The sequence below is a fragment of the Clupea harengus genome, chromosome 1 (assembly GCF_900700415.2).
Source record: "Clupea harengus chromosome 1, Ch_v2.0.2, whole genome shotgun sequence".
NCBI classification, from domain to species: domain Eukaryota; kingdom Metazoa; phylum Chordata; class Actinopteri; order Clupeiformes; family Clupeidae; genus Clupea; species Clupea harengus.
In genome coordinates this window covers 3,471,934-3,496,003 of record NC_045152.1, presented here as the reverse complement: position 1 = coordinate 3,496,003, position 24,070 = coordinate 3,471,934, and the positions used below count along the sequence as shown (strand labels likewise).

Sequence of the window (24,070 nt, the reverse complement as noted above, 5' to 3'; positions counted from 1 at the left end):
AATAGCCCTTTTTCCATCATCTGCCAAATGGTCCTGTGAGAATATCATTACATATAGTAGGAATAAAACAGTATGTAAGAGTTAGGATGTGGCTTTGGTGAAAGTTCTTCTATGTAGACAAGTGAAAAAAACAAACAACAACATATTTTCTTGAAGGAGTAGTGCACTGCAGTATTGGCAATCTTACAGCAATTCTGCACCATATATATATATATATATATATATACTGTATGTGTGTGTGTGTGTGTGTGTGTGTAAATAAAGGAAAACTCTTCCTGATATGGACAACTGCACGCTAATGGGACACTGTAACACTGGATTCCAATGAGGCTAATGATTATTATGGCCATGTGTGTTTGGGGGTTAGTCTTTCACGAGCCGAGTCTCAAGTCTCACGTCTCCACTCATCCTAAATGGCAGTATTAATACTCAAAGTAACGTGACTCTCCAATGGACTCCAAGGAATGACAAGAATAGTCTGTTTAATATATGTGTGTATGTGCTCTACCAACACAGGTGGCATTGCTCTTCTTAGCTCAGGCATTCCAACATGGCTTGGCATATCAGAATCAGAATCAGAATCAGAATCAGAATCAGAATCAGAATCAGAATCAGAATAGTATTTATTGCCAAGTAGGTTTACACCTACCTGGAATTTGTTCTGATGTATAGGTGCATACAGTAAACATAAAAACATACAAACACAGTAAGTACTACACATAACACATAACATAAAACATAAAAACACAGTAAGTAGCTCAGTAGTAAATAGCTCTGAACAAAAGCCAAAACCCTTCCCCATGAATACACATAGCCGCAGATAGTCTGTCAGCCAAATGGAGAAAAACAAATTCTCATTGTTGATCATTTAAACAAGTTATAATAATAATAATAACCACAACAACAACAACGACAATAATAATAGTCTTGGGGGAAATCTAAAAGGTACTGTGTCCACAGACAACCTTCATTACTTGAATGCTGTCACTGAATAAAACCCACAATGGCCTGGGTACAGTGATTAACCTGGCTGTGAGCCATGGGCAGTCAGCGATGAACTGGACTCTCGCTGCCAGTTGAATAGTGCTGAGAGCAGCATCTACAGGTCATTCTCAAGCTCTGCATGTATTGCAGCAACACAGAAGCCTCTGAGAGACTCAGGCCGTGCTGCGGGGGGGTGAACAGCAGACTGCACAAGGCTGGAGACTTCTATTGACCCAGCTGCAGCATGCTTCTATCACCCTGGAGGCTGTAGAATGGAAGCACAGAAACCTGGGGTTGGCCATGATTTCACAGAGGGTTACGAGAGTATTTCCTGCCCTGCACTGGACCCCACCTTTTTAAAACACATGTAGGGTAATGTCCTCTACCTCGGAAACAATAGTAGCAGGTTTAGATGATGACTCGCTGACAAATTATTTTGGTCGCTTTGAGTACTTTGCCACCATTTGCTGTGACCAAGTACAGTCGGTGTAACAGGGAAGTTTTCATAAAAACAGATTAAGATTAAGAGACTCAGGAATGAATTGGAGGTTAAAGGTTAAAGGTTAAAACCCCACTACTGCTACTGTGAGGTAACATTAGCATAGCGGTTCAGGGGTGGGTGGCCTGATACAATGTGGAGAACTGTGAGAACAAAGTCAGCCCTCATCATGTGGTTCCAAGCAGACTGTAATGTCTTTGGTCCAGCAGGATGCCCTGCTGTAATTTCATGGAAGCGTGCATTTTTGCCAGAGTCAGACACTGGATACTCCTCAGTCCACCACTGTGAAATGGTTCATCTATAAGCATAATGATGAAGTGAGAGATTTGATTTGGTCTGTGGACTCCGACTCCCAGAAGACCTCAGAGTGGACAGCAGCCCGGGTCACCAAGGCCCATGGTTCTTCCCGTTCAGAGCTCTTCCCTCAAGCCAGAGGTCAGGTCATATTTTACGGCACTAAAACGATTGATTGAAAGCACAAATAATAGATTGATTATATGCATTTACATGCTCATTGAAATACATAAACATGTTTGTTTCATTTCTCTGATAGAGGCAGCGGGAGGGGAAGGAGATTGTGAGGAGACTCCGAGAGCAGCCCATGGGTCTATACCAAAGATGCAAGATGAAGATGGCCGATCACTGAGCTTATTTCAACTGGTCATCACAGGCTGTTTAATGCTCATTGCCCTGGACATATCATGAAATCCTTGATATATTTTGTTCCTAAAAAAAACAACCACTAAGACGTTGCCTTTTATTGCATTTCAGTTCCTTTCTTTTCTCTGCCACAGTGCTCAGTGTCAGCTGTGGTTACTGTAAAAATCAATGGTAATAAATCCAAGGTCACACTAGCAATCAAACATGGGTGTTCAAATGCATATGAAGTCACTGAGATGTGCAGCTGGGTTCTAAGGGACCTTCCTCAAAGATGGAAACCAGAATGGGGAAAGCGGAGTCCTGAACTCTGTGTCAAAGTCGATATAAAAGTCGATATTAGTGAATCTGGAATGCTGATGTGTAGAACAAAGGAATCCAAAGCCAAGCACAACTCTAGTCTATGAAGGGAATCATTTAGTTGGCACAACAACACAAAATGCAACAAAATGATACGTAAATTCAGAGGCTGACTATTACAGTTTTTCTCGATTGATTACATTCAAAAACTGGAACTTATGGCACAATGACCACAACCTGTAACTCATGTGCCAACTCCCTAAACCAATTCTGCTAAACTATAAGCACAATTATGTGCTTTAGACACAGATTTCAATTGTTAACCGCACTTTCTTCAACTCACAACACACAATTATCTGCTTTAGACACAAATTTAAATTGTTAACCACACTTTCTTCAAAACACTAAACACCATCCTCTCTACTTTGCACACTTCATCAATGCCAAAACCTCCTTGTGTTCAGACAGAACACACTGCTATTCAATTGACAAAACTTCCATTTCCAAGGCTGTTGTGCAATTTGAAATCAAAGCTTTAGCAATATGATGGCCACAGGTTAGCTCCTGGTTTGGAGAACAATTGATGGCAACATTGAAGTGAGAGGTGATCAGAAAGGCAGAGGAGTGAGAGTAAGAGGAGGAGGAGGAAGAGGATGAAGAGAAAGAGCAAGAAGGAGAGCCATTATCTCTGATGAGATTCGGGCCACTGTGGTCAACCCTGTGGTCAACCATGGTTTGACCATGCAGGAGGCTGGCCAGAGGGTTCAACCAAATATAAGCCGCTTCTCAGTTGCATCCATTCTCTGGACATTCAGAAGAGGGAATAGGTAAGAAACACTACTATGACAGGAAAACACTAGTTTGAATGCCTTATCAGGAGCATAGTATTCTTGTATTTTCCATTGTACTGTATCTGTAAAATTACGTAAACAAATACAAAGTGCAACCATTGATGACCAAGACATATTCCTAAACATCAATACAGTGAGCCTAGCCACAGTGGACTGTGTTCTAAGGCGGAACACCTTGAGAATAAAGCAGGTGTACAGGGTGCCTTTTGTCAGAAACTCCGACAGTCAAACAGTTATGCTATGACTATGTGCAAGTCATATACATTTCCACAACTGATTGCGTCCTATCAGCACTGACACATTACTGTACTGTATTGCAATCCAATCCAATGTTACAGTTTTTCTCGATTGCTTACACACATGAAGCATGCCTCGTTTTCTCAAAACTCTAAACACAAATCCCTAAACCACTCACACAAAATGCAACAACATTCACAACACTGTGTAGGTCTATTTCTGATAGCACATTGTCAATATTGTCTTGAGCTAGAACAGGATGCAGTAGTTTTTTGTCCTTTTTTATTTTACATTTTTCTTTCTTTTTTTTGTTGACTGTACTGGCCTATATCCTATTGTTTGTTCTGTGCAAATCATTTACACATTCATTTGTGTTTGCTGTAATATATAGGCTACAGCACTTTTGGAAAAAATAAAGAAATATTTTGGTTGTTACTGTATATTTGTGTGTTTTTTTATATTTGCGTAAAAACATTATACAGTTATATTTTACTACAGGAGTAAGCGTATAGTAACATAATGTTCCTGACAAGGCCTTCATACTGGTGTTTTCCCATTTCATAGTAGTGTTTTCCATTGAGCACATCAGTGTTCAATCGATGCTTAGAATGTCTACTCATATAATGGGCTGTGTTTGTCATTAGAAAACAAAGTACCCTTTTGAGGTGACATAACACTGTTTTGAAAGCAAAGTTGCCTTTTGCAGGATATATAAAGGGTTTTGCATTTTGTGTGAGTGGTTTTGGGATTTGTGTTTAGAGTTTTGAGGAAACGAGGCATGCTTTCAAAAAATGTGTGTTAGCAATCGAGAAAAACTGTATTAACAGGTGTGGTAGATATAAAGTATGTAACTCACTCACTTATGACACTAGGGAATAAAAAGCCGTGTCAAAAACAATTAGACAAGGTTATGTTAGGTCACCTTAGTGCACCTTCCCTGCACCTACGTACCCCTAAGTAACATGCCATGGTTACTTCACTGATAGCAAGTGAACGCAATCTGTCTCAAACCTTCCGTTTACATTATTCGCCTAGCAACACCTGTCGATATTGTATATGCAACCAAACGTACACATGTGTGTGTGATTAGATATGGTACAGAACATTGTAGACTTCACTTGGGCTTGTCTGAGTTTGCCACCGCTGTGCCCAATTCTCCCACTAGGTGGCGACATGTGCCAGTATCAGCCAGGAGTAAGAAGAAGTGGAAATGCTTGTATGTAAGTATGTTGCAGACCTTCTCCACTGTGGTGGCATCAAACTACCACCGAAATACAATTATCCACACAAATGAGATAACGAACTTTAAACTAACCACTCCCTGAAATTCACCAATAATGAGCTAAATCTATAACAATGTCTCAAGTGACAGTAGTGACTTCTTAATGAAGATCATTTTTCCTCTAATCCTCCTTTGTGAAAAATGTATTTGTAAAAAAGTCTGCGATGAAAGGTTCTAGTTTACCCAATTGGATTTGAGTGTGTGTTATTTGTATGACAGCAGCATTTACAATTGACATTTGTGCCTCTTGAACCATCAAACAAAAAAAAGAGTAGTTCTCCCACCTTATCTCTTACAATTCCGCTACTTACATTTTCTGGACCTCGGTCAAAAACACCTGAATAAGCACTACCAGAAATAACACTGAATGTAGTCTAGTTGAATATATGACTTTTACACAGACCATGACTTTGATGAATGAGGAATTCATCCATGAGTCCACGCACAGTTTTGTTTTTTGTTGGCTCGTTACAATGTCTGCTTGAAAGTGAGTATCTTTGCGCTGCTTGAAAATAACTTTTCCAGTACATTGAGGATGTTTTTGTTCCACTTTTAACAATGTTCAACTGATCAAGAGGAGGTCACAAAGTTGTTCAGATTTAGCCTCCTGAGATAGAAGAAAGATTTAGCTAAACTGAGGAGTCTTTCATGTCTGCCATCTTGACATCTTCACAAAGTTTGAATTTAAGCTGGGGAACCCACCTGCCCATTACTGACACACTCAACGTATCTGAAGAACAGGCCGTCTGTTTTGGCAGTCAACATATCAGATCAAGCCGGAGAGATACATGCACAACCAAAGGAACCATACACCACACACACACAGGCAGACACACAGACTCACAGACAGACACACACACACACACAGGCAGACACACTCACAGACAGACACACACTTACAGGCAGACACATACACACACAGGCAGACACACACACTCACAGGCAGACACACACAGACAGGCCGACACACACACTCACAGACGGTATTCACCATTGGCAGCAAAATCAACAAAGGTGAACATATCAAAGGAACAACATAACATCCAAATTAATACATTGCCTATTGAAAGCAACAGTAAGGGGTTTGGTTTAGAACTAGCCATCTGCTACCTTTCTGAAATGACAATGACACACACTCCACATGGCAGACCCATATCTTGCATTACATTTTCAGAGCTCTTTCTGGTGGAAAAATGTTTTCCCTTTACCTCCTGAAAAGAAGGTTCTACCAAACATTTCTTCAAGGGCAGTTGCTACATCAGACTGTTCTAACAGATAGAATTCCATGTAGGGATGCACAGATACTCCTTTTTTTCAGACCGAGTTTAAGTATGAGTACTTACACCAGAGTACCGATATGAGTACTTAATAATTTGCCTATGGTGTTCTCTCAATTTCTCCTACCCAACTGTTTCCAGGAGGCATGTCTGATAGGGCAGCAAAATTGGCAGATAGTCATAAAATCCGGCTCTCAGCTGTTTGCGGTAGGCAAATCGGATAGGGGAACAAAAAATGACAGAACACCTCCTGATTGCAACCTGGAGTTTAACGTTTAACTAACGTTGCTATGAAGTGGTATCGATGCATGGAATCGGATCATTTTTATGAGTATGAGTACGAGTTTATGAGCAGTATTGAACCGATACCTGATACTGGTATAGGTGCATCCCTACTTCCAAGCCTACAAAACATCAGGACATGGCTCAGAATTACCAAAGGCCTAACATGCCCAACTTAAACAACATCAAAGTTCCATGTAACTTGGGACAATGTCTCAAAACCCAACAAAAGGCACACAAATTAAAAATAAATGTTTTGCTACATAACTTTATTGGAGGTTTGATATTAGCTTTCCAGCTAAATGTCAACATTTTATCATGGTGAAACTATAACATTAATTTTGTAATTTTGTATTTATTTTGTTGAGCTATTTTTAAAGGCCAGGGGGGTATTCCTCGTACGTGGTTTAGTGACAAACCTGGATAAGTTAACTCAGAGTAAGTGGTAAACCTCCTAATAGAAGAGCCGTCTGACGTTGTTTTGCTAGGAGAATGAATGGTTGGAGAATGGTTCTTTTATTAGGTGGTTTACCACTTACTCTGAGTTAACTTATCCAGGTTTGTCACTAAACCACGTACGAGGAATACCCCCCTGATTTGGGTTAACTCTGACCCAAAAGCATAAAAATAATAAGTAATGCCTGTGGTCGGAAACTGGAAAAAGTAGCTTACAATCAGCTACCAAACAATACCAAGTCTCATCGTAAAACACCCAGTCACAGTTCGAGCAAATTATCTATGCTTGATGTGATGAAGTCATCTCTAATCCTCAACCAAAAAAAGAAGAATTGATTTCTGAGTGAACTGGCATACATCAACGCATATAACCTTAGGACCAATTAAAACTAACCGGAAATGTGGCTTCAAGCTTTATTGGTTAACGCTTTGTGCGTTGTCCTGAGTTGTGTAGTTTACTAATCTGTTAATTAAACACCACCACACAAAATTCAAACCATCCTTTAACTGACTAGGCTATTTTGTATTTCCTACCCTCTCTCATATAATGTTATTTACTCTTTGTTTCAATTTAGAAGTCTGAGCACAGGCTAATGTCAGATCCAGTGAGTGGGCGGGACTTTCGGTTCTCTGTGCCTGTACCGACCATTAAAAAAAAAAATCTGTTGAGTGGAAGAACTGTGGAAGCCAGCTAACGTAAGCTAGGGCTAACCGCCGTAGCCAATTTGCCCAACCGAGGCAGGTATTTTTAGTTGGAAGGATAAAGAAACAACTAAAAGGAGCACACGCTTCCGATGCTCGTATTTCCTCCTGGATATCTCAATGGTTTCTTCGTTTTGAATCGGAAACCATTCTGGACACCTAGCTTGCTAGTTGGCTAACGTTAATTCTCACGGACACGTTTCATCATTTAAAACACAAAATCGAATGTTGTTTTTGTCATGAGTCCGGCCGGGTGTTCTCATGTGAACGGTTTTAAAGTGGACAATTGGAAGCAAAATCTACGAGTCATATATCAATGCTTTGTATGGAGTGGGACTGCTGAAACGAGAAGACGCAAGGTAAAACATATAAACTGGCTGGAATACCATTAACGTTAGCTAGCTATGTAAGCTAGCTAGCTAAGTTACCAAATCTATCTAGATGTAAGGGGATAAGAAATATCTAACGGTACATACAGACGTTACATAAAACGCCCCACACAGTTTGAAGCACTCCACATGTACACCCAAATGCAAGAATGACTCGGTCCTATTCAATGTCTATCTCAATGCAGTCACCTCTCGCTAGCCAACTGGCTAGCTGGTGCAACCACTGGTGAGCCCGAACTGGAAACTGTTACTGTGCATACAAGGACACTGCTGGCCAGTAGAAAGCAGGGGTGCTGAGCTTTAGAGCATGCCAGAGCAGGTTAACGTTAGCTTGCTATTCATAGCTAGGTTAGTTATCAAAGGTTGTGCATCATCTATTAAACTGAAGGCATATAGCTAGGTGGTAAGCGCAATCTCGAGGAGCATCTTGGCTAATTGGTTGGGTCCCAGGGACGGCATCTTTCATTGCTTCGCAGCAGTAGCTAGGTATGTTGTAGGATTGCAGTGTTGCCGAGTTTGTTGCATGTTGGTGCCTACTCTGTCCAGGATGCAGATGAAACATGAAAAGAAACACTGGCGTTAGTTTGCCGAATCAAGTGAACATCCGGATAGCTAGCTTTATTGCACCCAAAGATGTAGAAGACAGGGAGCCTACAATAGGTATATTATTACACGTCGTTTTCAACTCGCATTCAGAACGACCCATACACCTTAAAACATAGCTAATAATAGCTAACCGGATAGCAAGGCTCACGAGCTGCGCTTTGTGAATAGGAAGAATCCCTGTGATCGGGCCGTTTTGAGTCACTGGTTCATGGGTGTTTTCACTCTTCAAACCTGTTATTTTAATACAATATCCTGCTACATTCCCTATCATTACGTAAGCATAAATATTAAACGCGTCTTGTGTCCAGTTAATAATGATGAAAGAGGGACTGTGAATTGACATTTGCTTCAGGCACACAGGCGCCAAGCTAACGTTAACTACAACGCCCATATTTTCTTCATTGAGGTGATGTGATATGCCGTATTGTATCTAACGTAGTGAAATTACATCCATAACACCGGAGGTGACTGAGAAAGTTATTATGTGTCCACAGTTATTATGTGTCCCATGATCGCCCAGTCTGCATTGTTGAGGGATAACACGCACCCTTTTCCCCCCATTCACCTCGTGTTTGAACGCAGCGGCGAGCACAACACACTTCACTTTGTTTCGCCATCTGCGCTTAAACCACCCCCGCACTATGACATAATCCTTGGTTAGCTGTCGCGCTCGTCCAGTATGTGGCTGTTTCCTCCTGTGCAATTTCAGGGAATTGTAATGATGGCAATTCTGTTCACATGCAAGGGAGAGCTGCGAAATCGTGTCACAGACTTGACTTGAGTGCCGAGCCATAGTTGTGTCATGTTGTTTCACATGTAAAGGTCTAATAGACTCTGGGTCCTCTGCATGTTTTGCCATTAATTATAACACTCTTCATGTTTCTCACTTATAAGTATGTCATACTTTGTCACAAGCAAGCCCAGCACATCTTAAATGTGTCACACATTTTTATTTCGTTGTTGATGGGCTAGGTTCTTCAGAATGATGCGGGATGGACAGCACTGGTGAGTTCAACCCCCATATGCACTGACAACTGTAGCGGCCGTCTGAACAGGCCAGACAAACATTCTCTTTCTTCCCACTTCCCCTCTTCCCTACCCAATTTCATGCAAAGCCCTGTCTTACTACATATACAGCGAAGGCCTTCAACATATATTGACATAGATAGTTGTTTGTGGAGAAGGATTTGTGTACATTTTAACTGTAATTATGGCCAGGTAATACTGACTGTTCCCAGTGGCAGTGGAAAGACAAACACAGTTTGTGTAGCCGCATTCAAACTATGCTGTCTGTCTGAAGGGCTGGCCACCCAAGGTATATGTAATTGTTTTTTTGGGGGGGAGTTTTTGTTTGATCACTAGGCCTGACTCCAGCACCTTGAGACACACCCGATCTCGCACCACGACATGCACGGGCGTTCGTATGAACAAAAAATAACGGAGGATGGTTAACTGAAGTCTTCTGTATCTACCCTCCATCAATGTCCTGTATCAAAAAGAGTCCTATTTGAGTTGTGTGCAATCAAACTTCACAGAATGTATGTCTAGTATTGAAGATAAGCAGAGCTTCGTGTTGAGTTGTTCTTCCCTACATGGCTATTGTTAGTGGAGATATGACAAAGCAGAGCATACTGGCTAAAGCACCAGAGGGTCTCCCACAGATTCCTCTCCTCGGAGAGGGCTGCATTCATCTCCCAGCTAACCTCGTCAGCCAGTTAGGTATGTGTGTGGGCATCGAACAGGTCTCCAAGGCAACTAGCTGCAAATGCAGCTAACAGATGGCCACATGTGATTTCTACAAGGTTGGCCACCGCTTGTTTAAAACAGTTGCACACGTAACTGACAGCTTATGTGAGAACTGCACAAATTTTAGCATGCTACATCTTGACGATTGATTGGTTTGTAGGACAAACCAGGAGACCCAATCAAAGCTCTGGATAGATGTTTGTGCCTAGCCCTGCTCTTCCACGATTTCCACTGCTTGTCGTTCATGCTTCATCAGAAATGATGACATGAAGACTGTGGAAGTCAAAGCAATATGCCAGCTGCTTCACTTGCCATGTTAGCAGGCTCGCAGTGTGTGCTTGAAGATGTCGCTCTCACGGCCAAGCGAGGGGGATCTTAAAAGTAAGTGTGTCCCTAAATGAGAGCTCATAGCCAAATAACAACATGGCAGTTTTATTCTAAAACAATCATGCATTGCAGACAGTTCACTTCCAGTCACAGACACGGTGAAAAGGCTGACATAATTAACACAGACAGAGTCGAGCGTCTCTCAAGTCATAATTAAAAGTCTCATGGAATTCTCCCGAGTCGCCGGGGCCTCCTTTCCTCGTGAGCCAGTTCCGTCTATTCTGAACTTGGGACTGCGCCCATCAGGTCTAGATCCTCTGGGTTCTAGCTCACTACCCATGAACCAGATCCTCTGGGTTCTCGCTCACTACCCGTGAAGCCTGCCTGCAAGTCTGCTTAAAGCGTGTGCTCAACGTATACTCCCCTTCTGAGTGCAGCGTGTGGGTTCAGGTGAATGCTGGGTAATCAGTGGAAACCTTGTGCTCTCTGAGAAAAAAACCAAGGCTTGTTTCCACACAACACGTCAAGAGTGCTGGTGTTCGGGCATGAGAGAAGTCAGGCTGGTGAGTGGAAAGGAGCTGAAGCCACGCACTCACTATTAGTCACCTGATGAACACACATCCAGCCAGTCGACCGCATCTTAGCCTGAAAACGCCTTTGAACGCCGGAAGGAATACATTTACATTACATTTAGTCATTTAGCAGACGCTTTTGACCAAAGAACAGTCAAGCTACGAGCAATAGAGACCTAGTGTAACAATAAATACTATTTTACATAAGAAATAGAAAGAAAGTGCAGGAATGTAACTGCTGTAAGTGCAAGTTAAGTACTAGTAGAAGTGCAAGTTTAGAAAGGGAGGTGCTCTCTGAAGAGTTGGGTCTTCAAGAGCTTCTTAAAGGTAGAGAGGGTCGCCCCTGCTCTGGTAGTGCTAGGCAGAATACAAAATGTCTGCTTGTTTTTCCAGGTACTCCTAAACAAGTCACGGGGTGTTATAAGTTATACAGACTTATCACAGCACAGAAAAGGTTATCTTCATGCCTGATTACGATTTAGATCTAAAACACGGGCTAACATGATTTGTCGGTTTAAATACATTTACCTCCAGACTAGAAGTTTCTAGAAAAAATAAAACAAAAACACAGAAAAATGTCAGTGTCTGTTCTGTTGATTGGCTGGCTTAAGAAAGACCTATTTCCTGTCATACCTCTTATCATGATTAGCTTCATTCATTCTATTTAGCTTTGCGTGTGTGGGTGTTCGAGAGAAAGAAAGCAAGAAATAAGATGGAAAGAAAGAGAAAGATCTCTGTAATAGTGTGAGCTGTGTTTCTGTGTTCTCTGAATATGTGCAGTGAACTGTGTGTGTGCTCTCTTGTTCAGTTGGGAACAGTCTGTGTGTGTGTGTGTGTCTGTGCTCCATCCTGTTTTGTGGTTTGCAAAAGGAATGCAGGTTGGCAATCACATGACCTGTCTCTAATGGCCTCTTGCAAAGCCACTTGGTGTCTGTCTGCCTGCCTGCCTGCCTGCCTGCCTGCCTGTCTGTCTGTCTGTCTGTCTTTCTCTCCTATCAGTTTGGTCCTCTCCTCCCTGAACAAATGTGGGTCCAGTGTTGTCGTAAGTGTTATGTTTGGTGCCAGTTCATCAGGAGAGCCTTTTGGTCAAACACTCTGCAGCCTGAAGCTGCTGTAGGCAGCTGCAGTGGTTGGACCCAGTACCCTGCTGTAGGCAGCTGCAGTGGTTGGACCCAGTACCCTGCTGTAGGCAGCTGCAGTGGTTGGACCCAGTACCCTGCTGTAGGCAGCTGCAGTGGTTGGACCCAGTACCCTGCTGTAAGGTCAGCTCTGAACTCCACTGGCCTTCAACCATTTAGGAAACACAACTAAAACACAACTAAAACACGAGACTGTCTCAACATGCTCATGTGAGGTCTATGCATGTGTTTAATAATACTAGTAGATAGTCAGGGTGATCTAACAAGTCTCTTGTCCCTCCTTCAATCTGTATGTGTGTGTGTGTGTGTGTAGGGGGGGTTCTGTCTGTGTGTATGTGTGTCTGTCTGTGTGTGTAACTGAGTGAGTGGGCTGTGGTTTTATTTCCAGGAAATCCAGAGTCAGGAGAAGAGAGTTCGCCAGAGCAGGAATGTACTTCCTCTCAGAACTCAAGGAGGCTTTGTATTGGGTGTGAGCAACGTGTGTGTGTGTGTGTGTGTGTGTGTGTGTGTGTGTGCCTGCCCACCTGCCATTGTTAGCATGTCGCTCAGATTATTACAGGGATGCTAGGCACTCTGTCACCCAAATAAAGACAGTATGCCCCCAGCCTCCCATGTCAGCTGCTCAGCGGTGGCATTTACTGTCTGTGGCCAGCGTCAATGCAAGGTTTGAACCTCTGGGATCTTTGGCTGTAAAAGTCCTGTGTTTGTGGAATGGAAGTGTGTGTGTGTGTGTGTGTGTGTGTGTGTGTGTGTGTGTGTGTGTGTGTGTGTGTGTGTGTGTGTGTGTGTGTGTGTGTGTGTGTGTGTGTGTGTGTGTGTGTGTGTGTGTGTGTGTGTGTGTGGTGGAATCGTGTGTGAGAGTTTAAGAGAGACAGAGGGTGAGAGTGTGGGGGATGCCAACTTAACATTCTCTGGAATTTGAACATGAGCTGTCTGGAAATGTTCTTCCCCCAGCACTCTGATCACGCAGCACGACTCGCTGGCTCCAGCACACCATCAGCCAGACGCTGATGCCCCTGCCTTATCTGTTGGCTGCAGCAGCAGCAGCAGCAGCAGCAGGCCTGCGTCTCTTGCCTTTGGTGATACTAACTTTTGGGTGTACTTCATTGTAGACACGCAGGGTGGGGGTAGGACGGGGGTGTAGGTTGAGTATCTGTAATGTGTAAACAGTGTTTGTGTCCAGGATGTCTCAGTATCTGCTGACATTTATAAAGGCATGGTTTGTGAGTAAAGTTTTTGAGAGCTTTAATTGGTTCCCTGAGCTGTGTCAGGAACCCAGCTAAGAGTTGGTGAGTTTCATCACACAGCTTTTCATACACCCAAGACAATGTATGTATGTACTTATGTATTTATGTATGGATGTATGTGAGTAATGCTGGAGATGAATGATGTTTCCAAAAGATGGTTTATAGACAGTGAGAGCTGTTCCACACACCTGACTTTTAGCAGTCAGCCAGTTTAACACGCCACCAGATGGCCAAGAGAGCAGTCGGTTAAACACGCCACCCCAAAAGCTAAAGAGAGAATAGGCCTACAGCGTGTGCGGATGTCATGGCAGCAGTGGAATAGGCCTACAGCGTGTGTGGATGTTAAGGCAGCAGTGGATCGCTAAGGCAAGGACTGGCCCTCCACTGAGGCCCAGGTGAAGTTGGGTCACACTCAGCAGAAGAGCTCATCCATGTTCCTGTGAGTGTGTGCACACAGGTGACGTCATCCATCCCTTTGTGGTGCTCTGGTATCATAATACCACCAGTAGTGCTGAATACTGCAGTGGGAAAGCACTAATAGTAAGGACATGCTTAGTGCCATCATCTAATTTAGATAGATAGAGTGAGAGAGATGGATAGATAGAGATATGCAGAGAGAGAGAGAGAGATACTTTATTGGAATATATGCACCCATTAGAATGGTCGGTGTAAAACGAATGCAAATTACTTCCTTCAGCCCACAGGCTGCTTCCTCCTCCCAGCACCTCTCTAACGAGCTGTAAACGATGAGCTAATTAGTTAAAATGTCTCCTGTCTTTTAGCCCTTTAGTTCTTTCTTTCGCTTAGCTTCTCTTCTCTCTCAAGGAGTGCTTGTTGAAGTTGGTGGCCGGCCCGGGTTCAGATGCGAGACTCATTGTCCCAAACGTCTAGATGATATGCTGAAATTTTGCTTCCCACACGAGAAATCTCCTACACTTAAGCGACAGTATGGATGGCCGCCCATTATTTTGTCAGTGCCAATGTCTGATTCAGAAGACATGTATTGTTTTCTAAACCAGCTAGGTGCCAGTTTTTCTGGAATGTACCGTTGGATTCTCTGACTTGTGTGTTTAAGAGCGCGCACACACAGGTTTTTCAGTTCCAGCAAGCCTGTGTGAGCAGCCATGATCAGGAAGCAGCATCTCCAGTTGTCTGCACGTGAACACGTTGATTCCCAGACATAAAAAGGCAGAAGGCGAGATGTTGGGTGGTAGGCCTATAGTTCGTGTGTGTGTGTGTTTGTTTTCATACAATGTGATTCATGTGAAGCTAATCAGCATCTTCAGAAGTTGTTCCCAGTCAGCTCTGTATTCTACATGTGTGTGTGTGTATGTGTGTACCCACACATGTGTGTTTGAGGCAAGTACGCATGCATGCTCTCCCAAAGGATTGTGGGAGCTTTGTGCTGCTTTAGTGCATGCATAATTTATGGCTGAGAAGGCAGTGCTGAGTGGAATATTCATGAGCAGCGTACTGAAGCAAGGAACGGAGCGTGTGTTTGTGTGTGTTTGGGGGGATAGTTTTACATTTAAATCTGACCACCAGATCAGATGGTCACCTCTTTGTCTCACACACACACACACACACACACACACACACACACACACCCACACACACACACACCCTTCATCAGCCCAGGAAGATGAAGATTGCGGTGGATCAAAGTGAATAAGCAGATCAGTGCGTGCGGGAGCTTGGCTTAGCGGTCTCAAAGAAGATGACATCGCTTTAATGCAGAGAGCGCTTTCTGGATGAAAAGAGATGAGAGGTGGAGCGAGCCCAACGTGGCTGGGATGAAGGAGTCATACGCCTCTGAGGCAGGTGGGGATGAGAGGGGAGGGGTGGGGTGGAGAGGGGAATGGAATGGAGGGGAGAGGAGAGAAGAGAAGAGGAGAGGAGGGGAGGTGGAATTCTCCCATTCCTTTGCTGCCAGTATATTCATATTGTTCCCTGCTCACTTGTGCCTGCACTGAATACCAATTAGCTGTGATAAACCTAACCTTTCAAAGCTTACAGTATTCCCCCTCTGACATAATGAGCTCATTTGGGGAGTGTGCGCGCGTGCATATATATATATATATGTGTGTGTGTGTGTGTCAGGGAGTGTGTTTTGGTTGCGGTCTTTGTCCTCCTGGATTGTCCATACATTCACACACGCCCCTCCCCCTTGCTGGCTATTGTGGAGAGGAGAGCGCACACACACACACACACACACACACGCGCGCATCTGTCCAGCGCCACATCAAAGCCATCTGCCAAATGAGACGTCACTCAGTCCCTCTCCAGGGGCAAAAAGCAGCCAATCACAGGCTTTTCAACCCTGATTGCTTTGTGTGTGTGTGTGTGTGTGTGTGTGTGTGTGTGTGTGTGTGTCAGTTGTAGTCCAAACCACACTCCTATGTGTGCGCTGTGCCATGTTTGATATTTGAGGCAGCATGGGGATTGGCTGAGAGGCTGTGCTCTAACGGTTCCTCTCTGACAGACAGGTGCTGGACACAGTAGGGGGTGTTTACATGGGCATCTGGGGACTTGGAGTGGGGTGTGTGTGTGTGTGTGTGTGTGTGTGTGTGTAACATTAGGTCTGCCTGTACATGCCTTTTTGTTGTGGTCCTTCCTAGCCCCTTTTGCCATCTGCAGTGATGTTGTGTTCTTCTGGATTTTTGCCTAATACTGACAGTGTAGTCTCTCTCTTCCTCCCTACCCCGCTTTCTCTTCCTCCCTCCCCCGCTCGCTCTCTCTCTCTCTCTCTCTCTCTCTCTCTCTCTCCCCCTCTCTGTACGTGATGTTAAATCTTGCATGTGTGTACTAATGTGAGATTTTTCATTCTCTGTTTCTTTTCTTTTCTGTCTGTCTTTTTTTCCTCTCTCTCTCTCTTTTTACCTCACCCTGTCACCCAGTCTTGCTATTGTGTTTTTTTTTTTTTTTTTTTTCTCTCAGACTCCAAATGCCCACTTCTCCAGCCATCCAGTCGTACCCATAGGTCCTCTTGTGACACGGCAGGGGTTTGGTCTGATTGAGGGGGAGGGGCACGTGAAGCAGTCAGCACACATTATTAATTCATCCATCACAGAGACCCACTTACTGCAGGCATCCTATCAACTCTCATCTTTACACATGCATCTGTAGGTCTTAACAGTGCAGTCCCTACACGGAACCATACTTATAGTCTATACGTCGGCGTGCAGTCCTTACACGTAACCACTTCAGTAGTCTACATGTCCGTGTGCAGTCCTTTCACGTAACCACACCTGTAATGCCGACCTGCTCAGGTTAATCCATTCCCCCACATAGACAGATATTGGCCTGTGTTTATGCCCCTCGTGGAGATGTGTTTTCACACTACACACTCACCCACTGTTGTATGTATGTATGTATAAATCAGCTCTGTGTGTGTGTGTGTGTCAACGCAGAAGGCATCTGTATTGTTAATTATTGGAATCCTATGCATCATTCTTCAACCGCCCCTTGCCCCCCGCCCCCACAAACACACACACACACACACAAACACATGTCCTCACATAACAAGAAATGCACAATGTTCAGATGTAGTTTCACATGCTTTGTTCCGGCCATACAAAGACTTTCAGGTCAATAAGGTGTGTGAGGTCATGGTTACAAATGTCTTGTTGGCTATTGTCACTTGAAGATGCGTGCGTGCGTGCGTGCGTGCGTGCGTGCGTGCGTGCGTGCGTGCGTGCGTGTGTGTGTGTGCGCGCGCACATATTGGCATGCATGGAAGTAAATAGCTTATGAAGCAGTGGTGCATGTGGGCCTGAGTCTGTGAGTCACCCCGGATGTGGAGAGCTTCAAGCATACTACCTCTGCATGCCCGTCATTATGAAAGTGCTTCTGGCTTATCTCACACACACACACACACACACACACACACACACACACACACACACACACACACACACACACACACACACAGCCTATGGACAGCATTGGGGAACTACAATACTCTGGGATTTGAGAGAGATTTTTGTTATGTCTGAGGACATGTCAAAAGATGATGAGAGTATCCTTTTCCCTGTTCGGAGAAAGGGATACAGGGTTTGTTCATGCAGTCTCTAGCCATTCCGGATCTTTCCACCTCTTTCAACTACTCGCATACGCCGAAGAGACAGAAAGACTGACGCACTGGAAAGGCCTGATGTTTTTACCTCGAGGCTTGCTGCATTGCAGGAGGCGTAGACGCTGGCACACACACAACTAAAAAAGCACGGAAGTTGAAATCCCTCCCTTTGCCTCGCGCTACTACTTTAATTAACGCAGCTTTGTGCTTCTGTCAGGGTACCTAATATATGGGTTCAGCATCCCTCCCTCCTAGCCTGGTGTATCCACCCCTGAATTGACTTCTTGAGCAGCTAGGGTCTGGCCACGCTCCATTGGGGATTGATCCAGTCATTGCAACACAATGGCGTAGATTTAGGGTTTGTTTTTGAAACCACTGGACCAGCCTTTAGCCAATCGGCATTGACCGAGATGGGGTTGCTGTACGTCCTACTTCACCACTAACGGTGCAAGATGAACCCTATTGGTTGCAATCATTGCTACTACTGTTTGTATCACTTTGTCTAGCTCAGGCAAGGCCGGTAGTTACAACATTGTTGTAACAACATTTCAAACGTTTCACTTCAACGTCATCTCACTTAGCCACCCCCACTGGTTGCTGATTGAAGTGATGGGGTCACTGATGTGCACAAGGCAGTCCATTTGCCCACTGTGTCTGACTGTGGAAGTGTCTGTGGAAACTCTCTCTCACACACACACACACACACACACACACACACACACACACACTGCTGTCACCCCTAAGCCTGACTGAATGTAAACAAAGCTTAAGGCCCACAGCGTCAGTCTGCGATCATTGCTTGCTCATCACTTTTTCACACAAACACACACACATACACACACACACCTGCACATTTAGTCACTCACACAATGTCCACATGCACGTCTGTCTGTGTCTATCTCTCTATCTCTGCCACACATATTCTTAAATGAACTAGTGTGGGTGCCACCCCCGGCACTCCCTCTGCTGGTCAGTATGTGAACAGCAGTCTGGCTTTGTATAGGTTGATAAACATAACGCCACAGGCCACTGCAGAACTCATTTGGATCCACCCTAGTCACTAATGGTGAGCATACCGAGGGCAGCCTAGCGCCTCATTGACTAGTGGCAGTGTCAGCATATTTGGCTGAGGTACACCGTTCTCTGGAGAGGGAGAAGCAGCAGGAGGAGTGCACACAGGCCTAGTTTGAGTAGTGCAGCCCTGCGCACAGCACCCGTGGTTGGCTCAGTGTGTGGGAAAGGGTTAGGTGTTCGCATTCATACCTGTGGAAAGTTCCCTTTCTGAGGTCAAAATACAGCCTGAATGTGAGGGGAAGGAGCGTGTCATCTTTTTCAAGTCTTGTTTGTCACCAGGAAGCCTTGCACTAGTGTGTCTGTGTGTGTGTGTGTGTGTGTGTGTGTGTGTGTGTGTGGCTTTAGAATGAGAGTATTTTGATAATGATTGACTGGTGTCAGGCCATGAGGAATAAGCTGGAGGAACGACAGATGAGTTTCTCCTTTCTCTCTTCCTCTTTCCTATCTTCCTCTTTTCTCAGGGCCTGTGGGTGGATCCACTCTCTTCTCCCTCTCTCTCCTTCCTACACACACTCCGCTCTGCCTACCATCATCAGGTTTTGTCTGTTGGTCTGCCTGAGAGAGATTTCGCATTCGGCCTCATTCTAATGCAAACAACCAACTGATCATATAGCAAGCAGTTAAAATGTACTCTCCTGTGGCCTGCTTGATCATACTGGTTCACAAGCGCAGGCGTTCCTGCATATTAAGCAGAATAGTGTTAGTGAATTGACACAACTGAGCCACTGTAGCTCTCACTACAGGTGTCAGGCCTGTCATCGTACGCTACTATAGTACGGAGAGAGAAAAGTGAAAAAGTGAAAAATGGGATTGACTTGAAATCTTCACATATTGGAGGAGATGCGTCTTCATCGTGTCTGTTTTCATGGTAACCACTGCATGCTGTGATGGCGCACAGCACACATCCGTTTGACTGACCTCTGGTGGTCAGAGTGGCGAGCTGAAATACAGCAGCTCCAATGTGATTTACGTATGAGTCATCCAGCCAAGTGGCTGTGATTAGTAGTGTTGAGGGAAAATAACTGTTCGAATGTTACGGAACGGATTACTTTCAATTATGAAAACGTTTTTATTCTAAAATGATTTTCCATATGGGTGTTTTCATCTTCATTTGGTAATTGTATGATGTCATCCTGTTTCTAAATCCAGTATTTTTTCCCTCCGCTTAACCCAGCCAGACACACTGCCTCACTAATGCTCACTTCCTCACTCCTGTGCCCCTTGCTCAAGCTACATAACACAGCTCTGAGGTACAGACACACACACACACACACACACACACACACAGTCTCATTTTGGTGTTACATCAGCGATACACTGGGGAACGATTGGCCCTTCTCCCCTCTGACATGTTTAGACTGTTTTTCCTCCTCCCTGCAGTCATGTCCAGCCCAGCTGAGCGGCCCGTGTCCGTCTGCCCCGAGCCAGCTCGTCATCTAACCTCTCTCCTCTTCCTCTTCCTCTCTTTCTCTCCTCCCTCCCTCCCTCCCTCCCTCTCTGTCTCTCTGTCTGTCTGTCCTCCCCAGGCCAAGTCATGTATCTGTCACATGTGCGGCGCGCACCTGAACCGCCTGCACTCCTGTCTCTACTGCGTGTTCTTCGGCTGCTTCGCCAAGAAACACATCCACGAGCATGCCAAAAACAAACGACACAACCTAGGTAAGGTTGTGTTCTGGAACACTCTGTGCTCTCTGCCACCACACACACACACACACACACACACACACACAAAACACCACTCTGCGGTTGAGAGGTAAGTTGGTCAGCGTGGTGCAGGGGCTTCTCCCTTTACCTCCCTGTCTGGGTCCAAACTTTTCACATTGAGTTTTGAAAAACAAGCTCCGTCATGTGTGTCCTTGAGCCACATCGTGTCCAGGTCTTACACCAACTGGCCTCACCGCCCAACAGCAACGTTCCACTGAAAACAAGTCGTGTGATCACTGACTAGTATAAAAAGCTGTTTGTTTGGTTTTTTTTTTATTCGGGGACTCGCTCTGCCCGAGAACAGGGCCCCCGCTTCCAACACAAGTTGGTAATAAATGTTTTAAAAAAATGATTGAGTTTTCTACCACATCTAACATTCACCCCATTTTACCTTTTTGGCATTAAGCACAAAATTGACAGGTCTTTCCATACAGACCATCTGCTTTCAATAGTCAATAATCATTTTCCAGTCCAGTTTGACCACATATGTGAGCTTCGCTAGCAGTGATTTTTAGCATCTGTGCTAGCCATCCCACCGTTAAGGCTAACTGCTTAAAGAAGGCCTGCTCTCTGCTGTGCTGTGCTGTGCTGTGCTGTGCTTTGCTGTGCTTTGCTGCAGTGCTTCTGTGAGGGTAGTCATCTGTGCGTTGCATAACCTTCATTTCAGTCGAAGCACGATCACGTCGGCCCTCAAAGGGTGAGATGAAAAAACACGCTCGGCTAAATAGTCCCGTGTGTCTCAGTAGACGATCTAAGAGCTCCTTTCCAGCGCAGTGCGAACCACACCTCACTATCGGCTGGGTGCACTATTCCATGTTTTTTAGATTTAGGAAGAGGATCATGACATATCCCAAGCCAATGGCAGTTGACATGTCCAGTGCCGATCGTTTGCATTGTATTTAGAACTACGCTGTGCTAACTAGATGAAAACAGTGACGCCACACACACAGGATAGAGTTGCTGTTTGGTCTGTAGCACCACCCCCCCTTCTGCTTCATGTAACACAGGGACTGTCCATGATGGCCGAGATGACTAACATGTTGGACTGCAGTGACCAGCACAATACTGCAATACATTTAAATTAATTTATATACTGCATTTAGCTCAATAATACTTAGAATACAGTAATAGAATTATAAGGATAGGAATTAGAGGAAGAAATCCTCTATTTTCCCCTTGCCTTTAAAATGATGTGTTTCTAAAAGCGTTTCTGTTTTGTTGACGTCCCACACGCCACGTTGCCGTGGGATCTTACCCTGCGCTGGGTGAGGCACATTTGCATCCTGTTGTTGAAGTATTGATTCAGAGGCTTTTTTTTCTGCCTGTTGGTTCCTCATTATTGAGCATATTGATTAGGTTGCTGTTCCTGGTAACCGTCCCCCCACCCAACCTTACACACACACACACACACACACACACACACACCCACACACACACACACACCAAATGTGTTGTGTTTCTCTCTGGGTCTGTTGCTCTCTGCATCATTCACTGGTGTTCTTCTCTAATTTCATCTCACTCCTACACATGCAGACATCCCTTCATCTCGCAGTCTCTCTCTCTCTCTCTCTCTCTCTCTCTCTTTTTTTTTTTTTTCACACGGCCCTGGGTGGCTGTAGTTTGGTTGCCATGGTAACTGAGCCTAGGTATGGTTGCCGTGGGCAATAAGGATGCAGGGCACATGATAAGAGAGCAGCTGGTGGTGATGATACAGGAGCATCTCCAGAAAAGTCATCTTGCGTGTGTGCACACACACACACACACACACACACACACACACAAGCACACATGTATTAGGGGGGAAAAAAACATAAAAGAGATTTGCAAATGAAGGATCATTGAAGTAGCAAGAGAAGAATGTGCCAGAAAATCAATGTCTCATCCTCCTCCTCTTCTCTCCTCTTCTCTCCTCCTCTCTCCTCTCTCCTCTCTCCTGGCCTCTCTGCAGCTATAGACTTATTATACGGCGGCATATTCTGCTTTGTTTGTCAAGACTACATATATGACAAAGACATGGAACAGATTGCCAAAGAGGAACAGAGAAAAGCCTGGAAATTACAAGGTAAGACCAATACATCTTGACATGTAGTTGTGTGTGTGTGTGTGTGTGTGTGTGTATAGGTGTGTGTGTGTGTTGGCCTGACCTGTGTCTTTCTCTTCCCTCTCAGGTATAGGAGAGAAGTACTCTACGTGGGAGCCCACAAAGAGAGAGCTGGAGTTATTACGGCACAATCCAAAGCGACGGAAAATCACTAGCAACTGCACCATAGGTGTGTGTGTGTGTGTGTGTGTGTGTGTGTGTGTGTGTATCTGTGTGTATCTGTGTGTGTGTGTGTGTGTGTATCTGTGTGTGTGTGTGTGTGTGTGTGTATCTGTGTGTGTATCTGTGTGTGTGTGTGTGTATCTGTGTGTGTGTGTGTGTGTGTGTGTGTGTATCTGTGTGTGTGTGTATCTGTATCTGTGTGTGTGTGTATCTGTGTGTGTGTGTGTGTGTGTGTGTGTGTGTTTTCACACAGCTGCTGCAATGAAGTGCAATGGTGGTACATCACACATATCAAGTAGACGCCTCCCTCCTGAGCCTGTGCCTGTGCCTGTGCCTGTGCCTTGGGCTGGAGATGGGTTGCCTCGTCTTAAACTGCCTGACTGCCCACAGGAAACAGTTCCCTCTTCCCTTCCCCATCTCCCTGTCCTTTCCCAATCTCACCGTATTCTCACTGTATTTCCATCCTATATCCCAACCATTCATTCTCTGCTCAGTCAGCACTACATGGAAACATAGGTGTGTGTGTGTGTGTGTGTGTGTGTGTGTGTGTGTGTGTGTGTGTGTGTGTGTGTGTGTGTGTGTGTGTGTGTGTGTTTACATGTATGTATATATCTTAAGTCCACGCTAGCCAAAGCTTTTAGCTCCTGGCAGGGTTCTGTGAACTGTGTTGGAGCCGTCCCAGCATGCACTGCTGTCTCACCTGTCACCACCTTCTCCTGGAGCCGAGCCGATCCGAGCCATCGCTCGTACTGTCTCTGCCCCCCACTCACATCTCACATACTGTCTCTGCCCCACTCTCACATCTCACATACTGTCTCTGCCCCACTCTCACATCTCACATACTGTCTCTGCCCCACTCTCACATCTCACATCTCACATACTGTCTCTGCCCCACTCTCACATCTCACATCTCACATACTGTCTCTTCCCCACTCTCACATCTCACATACTGTCTCTGCCCCACTCTCACATACTGTCTCTTCCCCACTCTCACATCTCACATACTGTCTCTTCCCCACTCTCACATCTCACATACTGTCTCTGCCCCACTCTCACATACTGTCTCTTCCCCACTCTCACATACTGTCTCTGCCCCATGCTCACATCTCACATCTCACATACTGTCTCTGCCCCCCACTCACATCTCACATACTGTCTCTGCCCCCCACTCACATCTCACATACTGTCTCTGCCCCACTCTCACATCTAACATACTGTCTCTGCCCCCCACTCACATCTAACATACTGTCTCTTCCCCCCACTCACATCTCACATACTGTCTCTGCCCCCCACTCACATCTCACATACTGTCTCTGCCCCCCACTCACATCTCACATACTGTCTCTGCCCCACGCTCACATCTCACATACTGTCTCTGCCCCACTCTCACATCTCACATAC

General features: G+C 44.9%; 1 protein-coding gene across 3 annotated transcripts in view; it reads left to right on the top strand.

Moving 5' to 3' along the window:
- The first annotated feature begins 7,313 nt into the window (after positions 1-7,313).
- The window catches only part of LOC105905285 (ubiquitin carboxyl-terminal hydrolase 22), a 23,048-nt gene continuing 6,291 nt past the window's right edge, over positions 7,314-24,070 (top strand). For 2 of the 3 annotated variants that reach the window (XR_006152719.1, XM_031564568.2), the window contains exons 1-5: positions 7,314-7,886; positions 9,495-9,527; positions 20,229-20,361; positions 22,355-22,468; positions 22,575-22,676. Coding sequence is in view for 2 of the 3 variants with exons in the window: in XM_031564568.2 (XP_031420428.1) it covers positions 7,767-7,886; positions 9,495-9,527; positions 20,229-20,361; positions 22,355-22,468; positions 22,575-22,676 (502 nt within the window). In the remaining variant the exon portion in view is untranslated. The remainder of the gene's footprint in view (positions 7,887-9,494; positions 9,528-20,228; positions 20,362-22,354; positions 22,469-22,574; positions 22,677-24,070) is intronic. The other variant, XM_031564574.2, reaches the window with a different exon arrangement.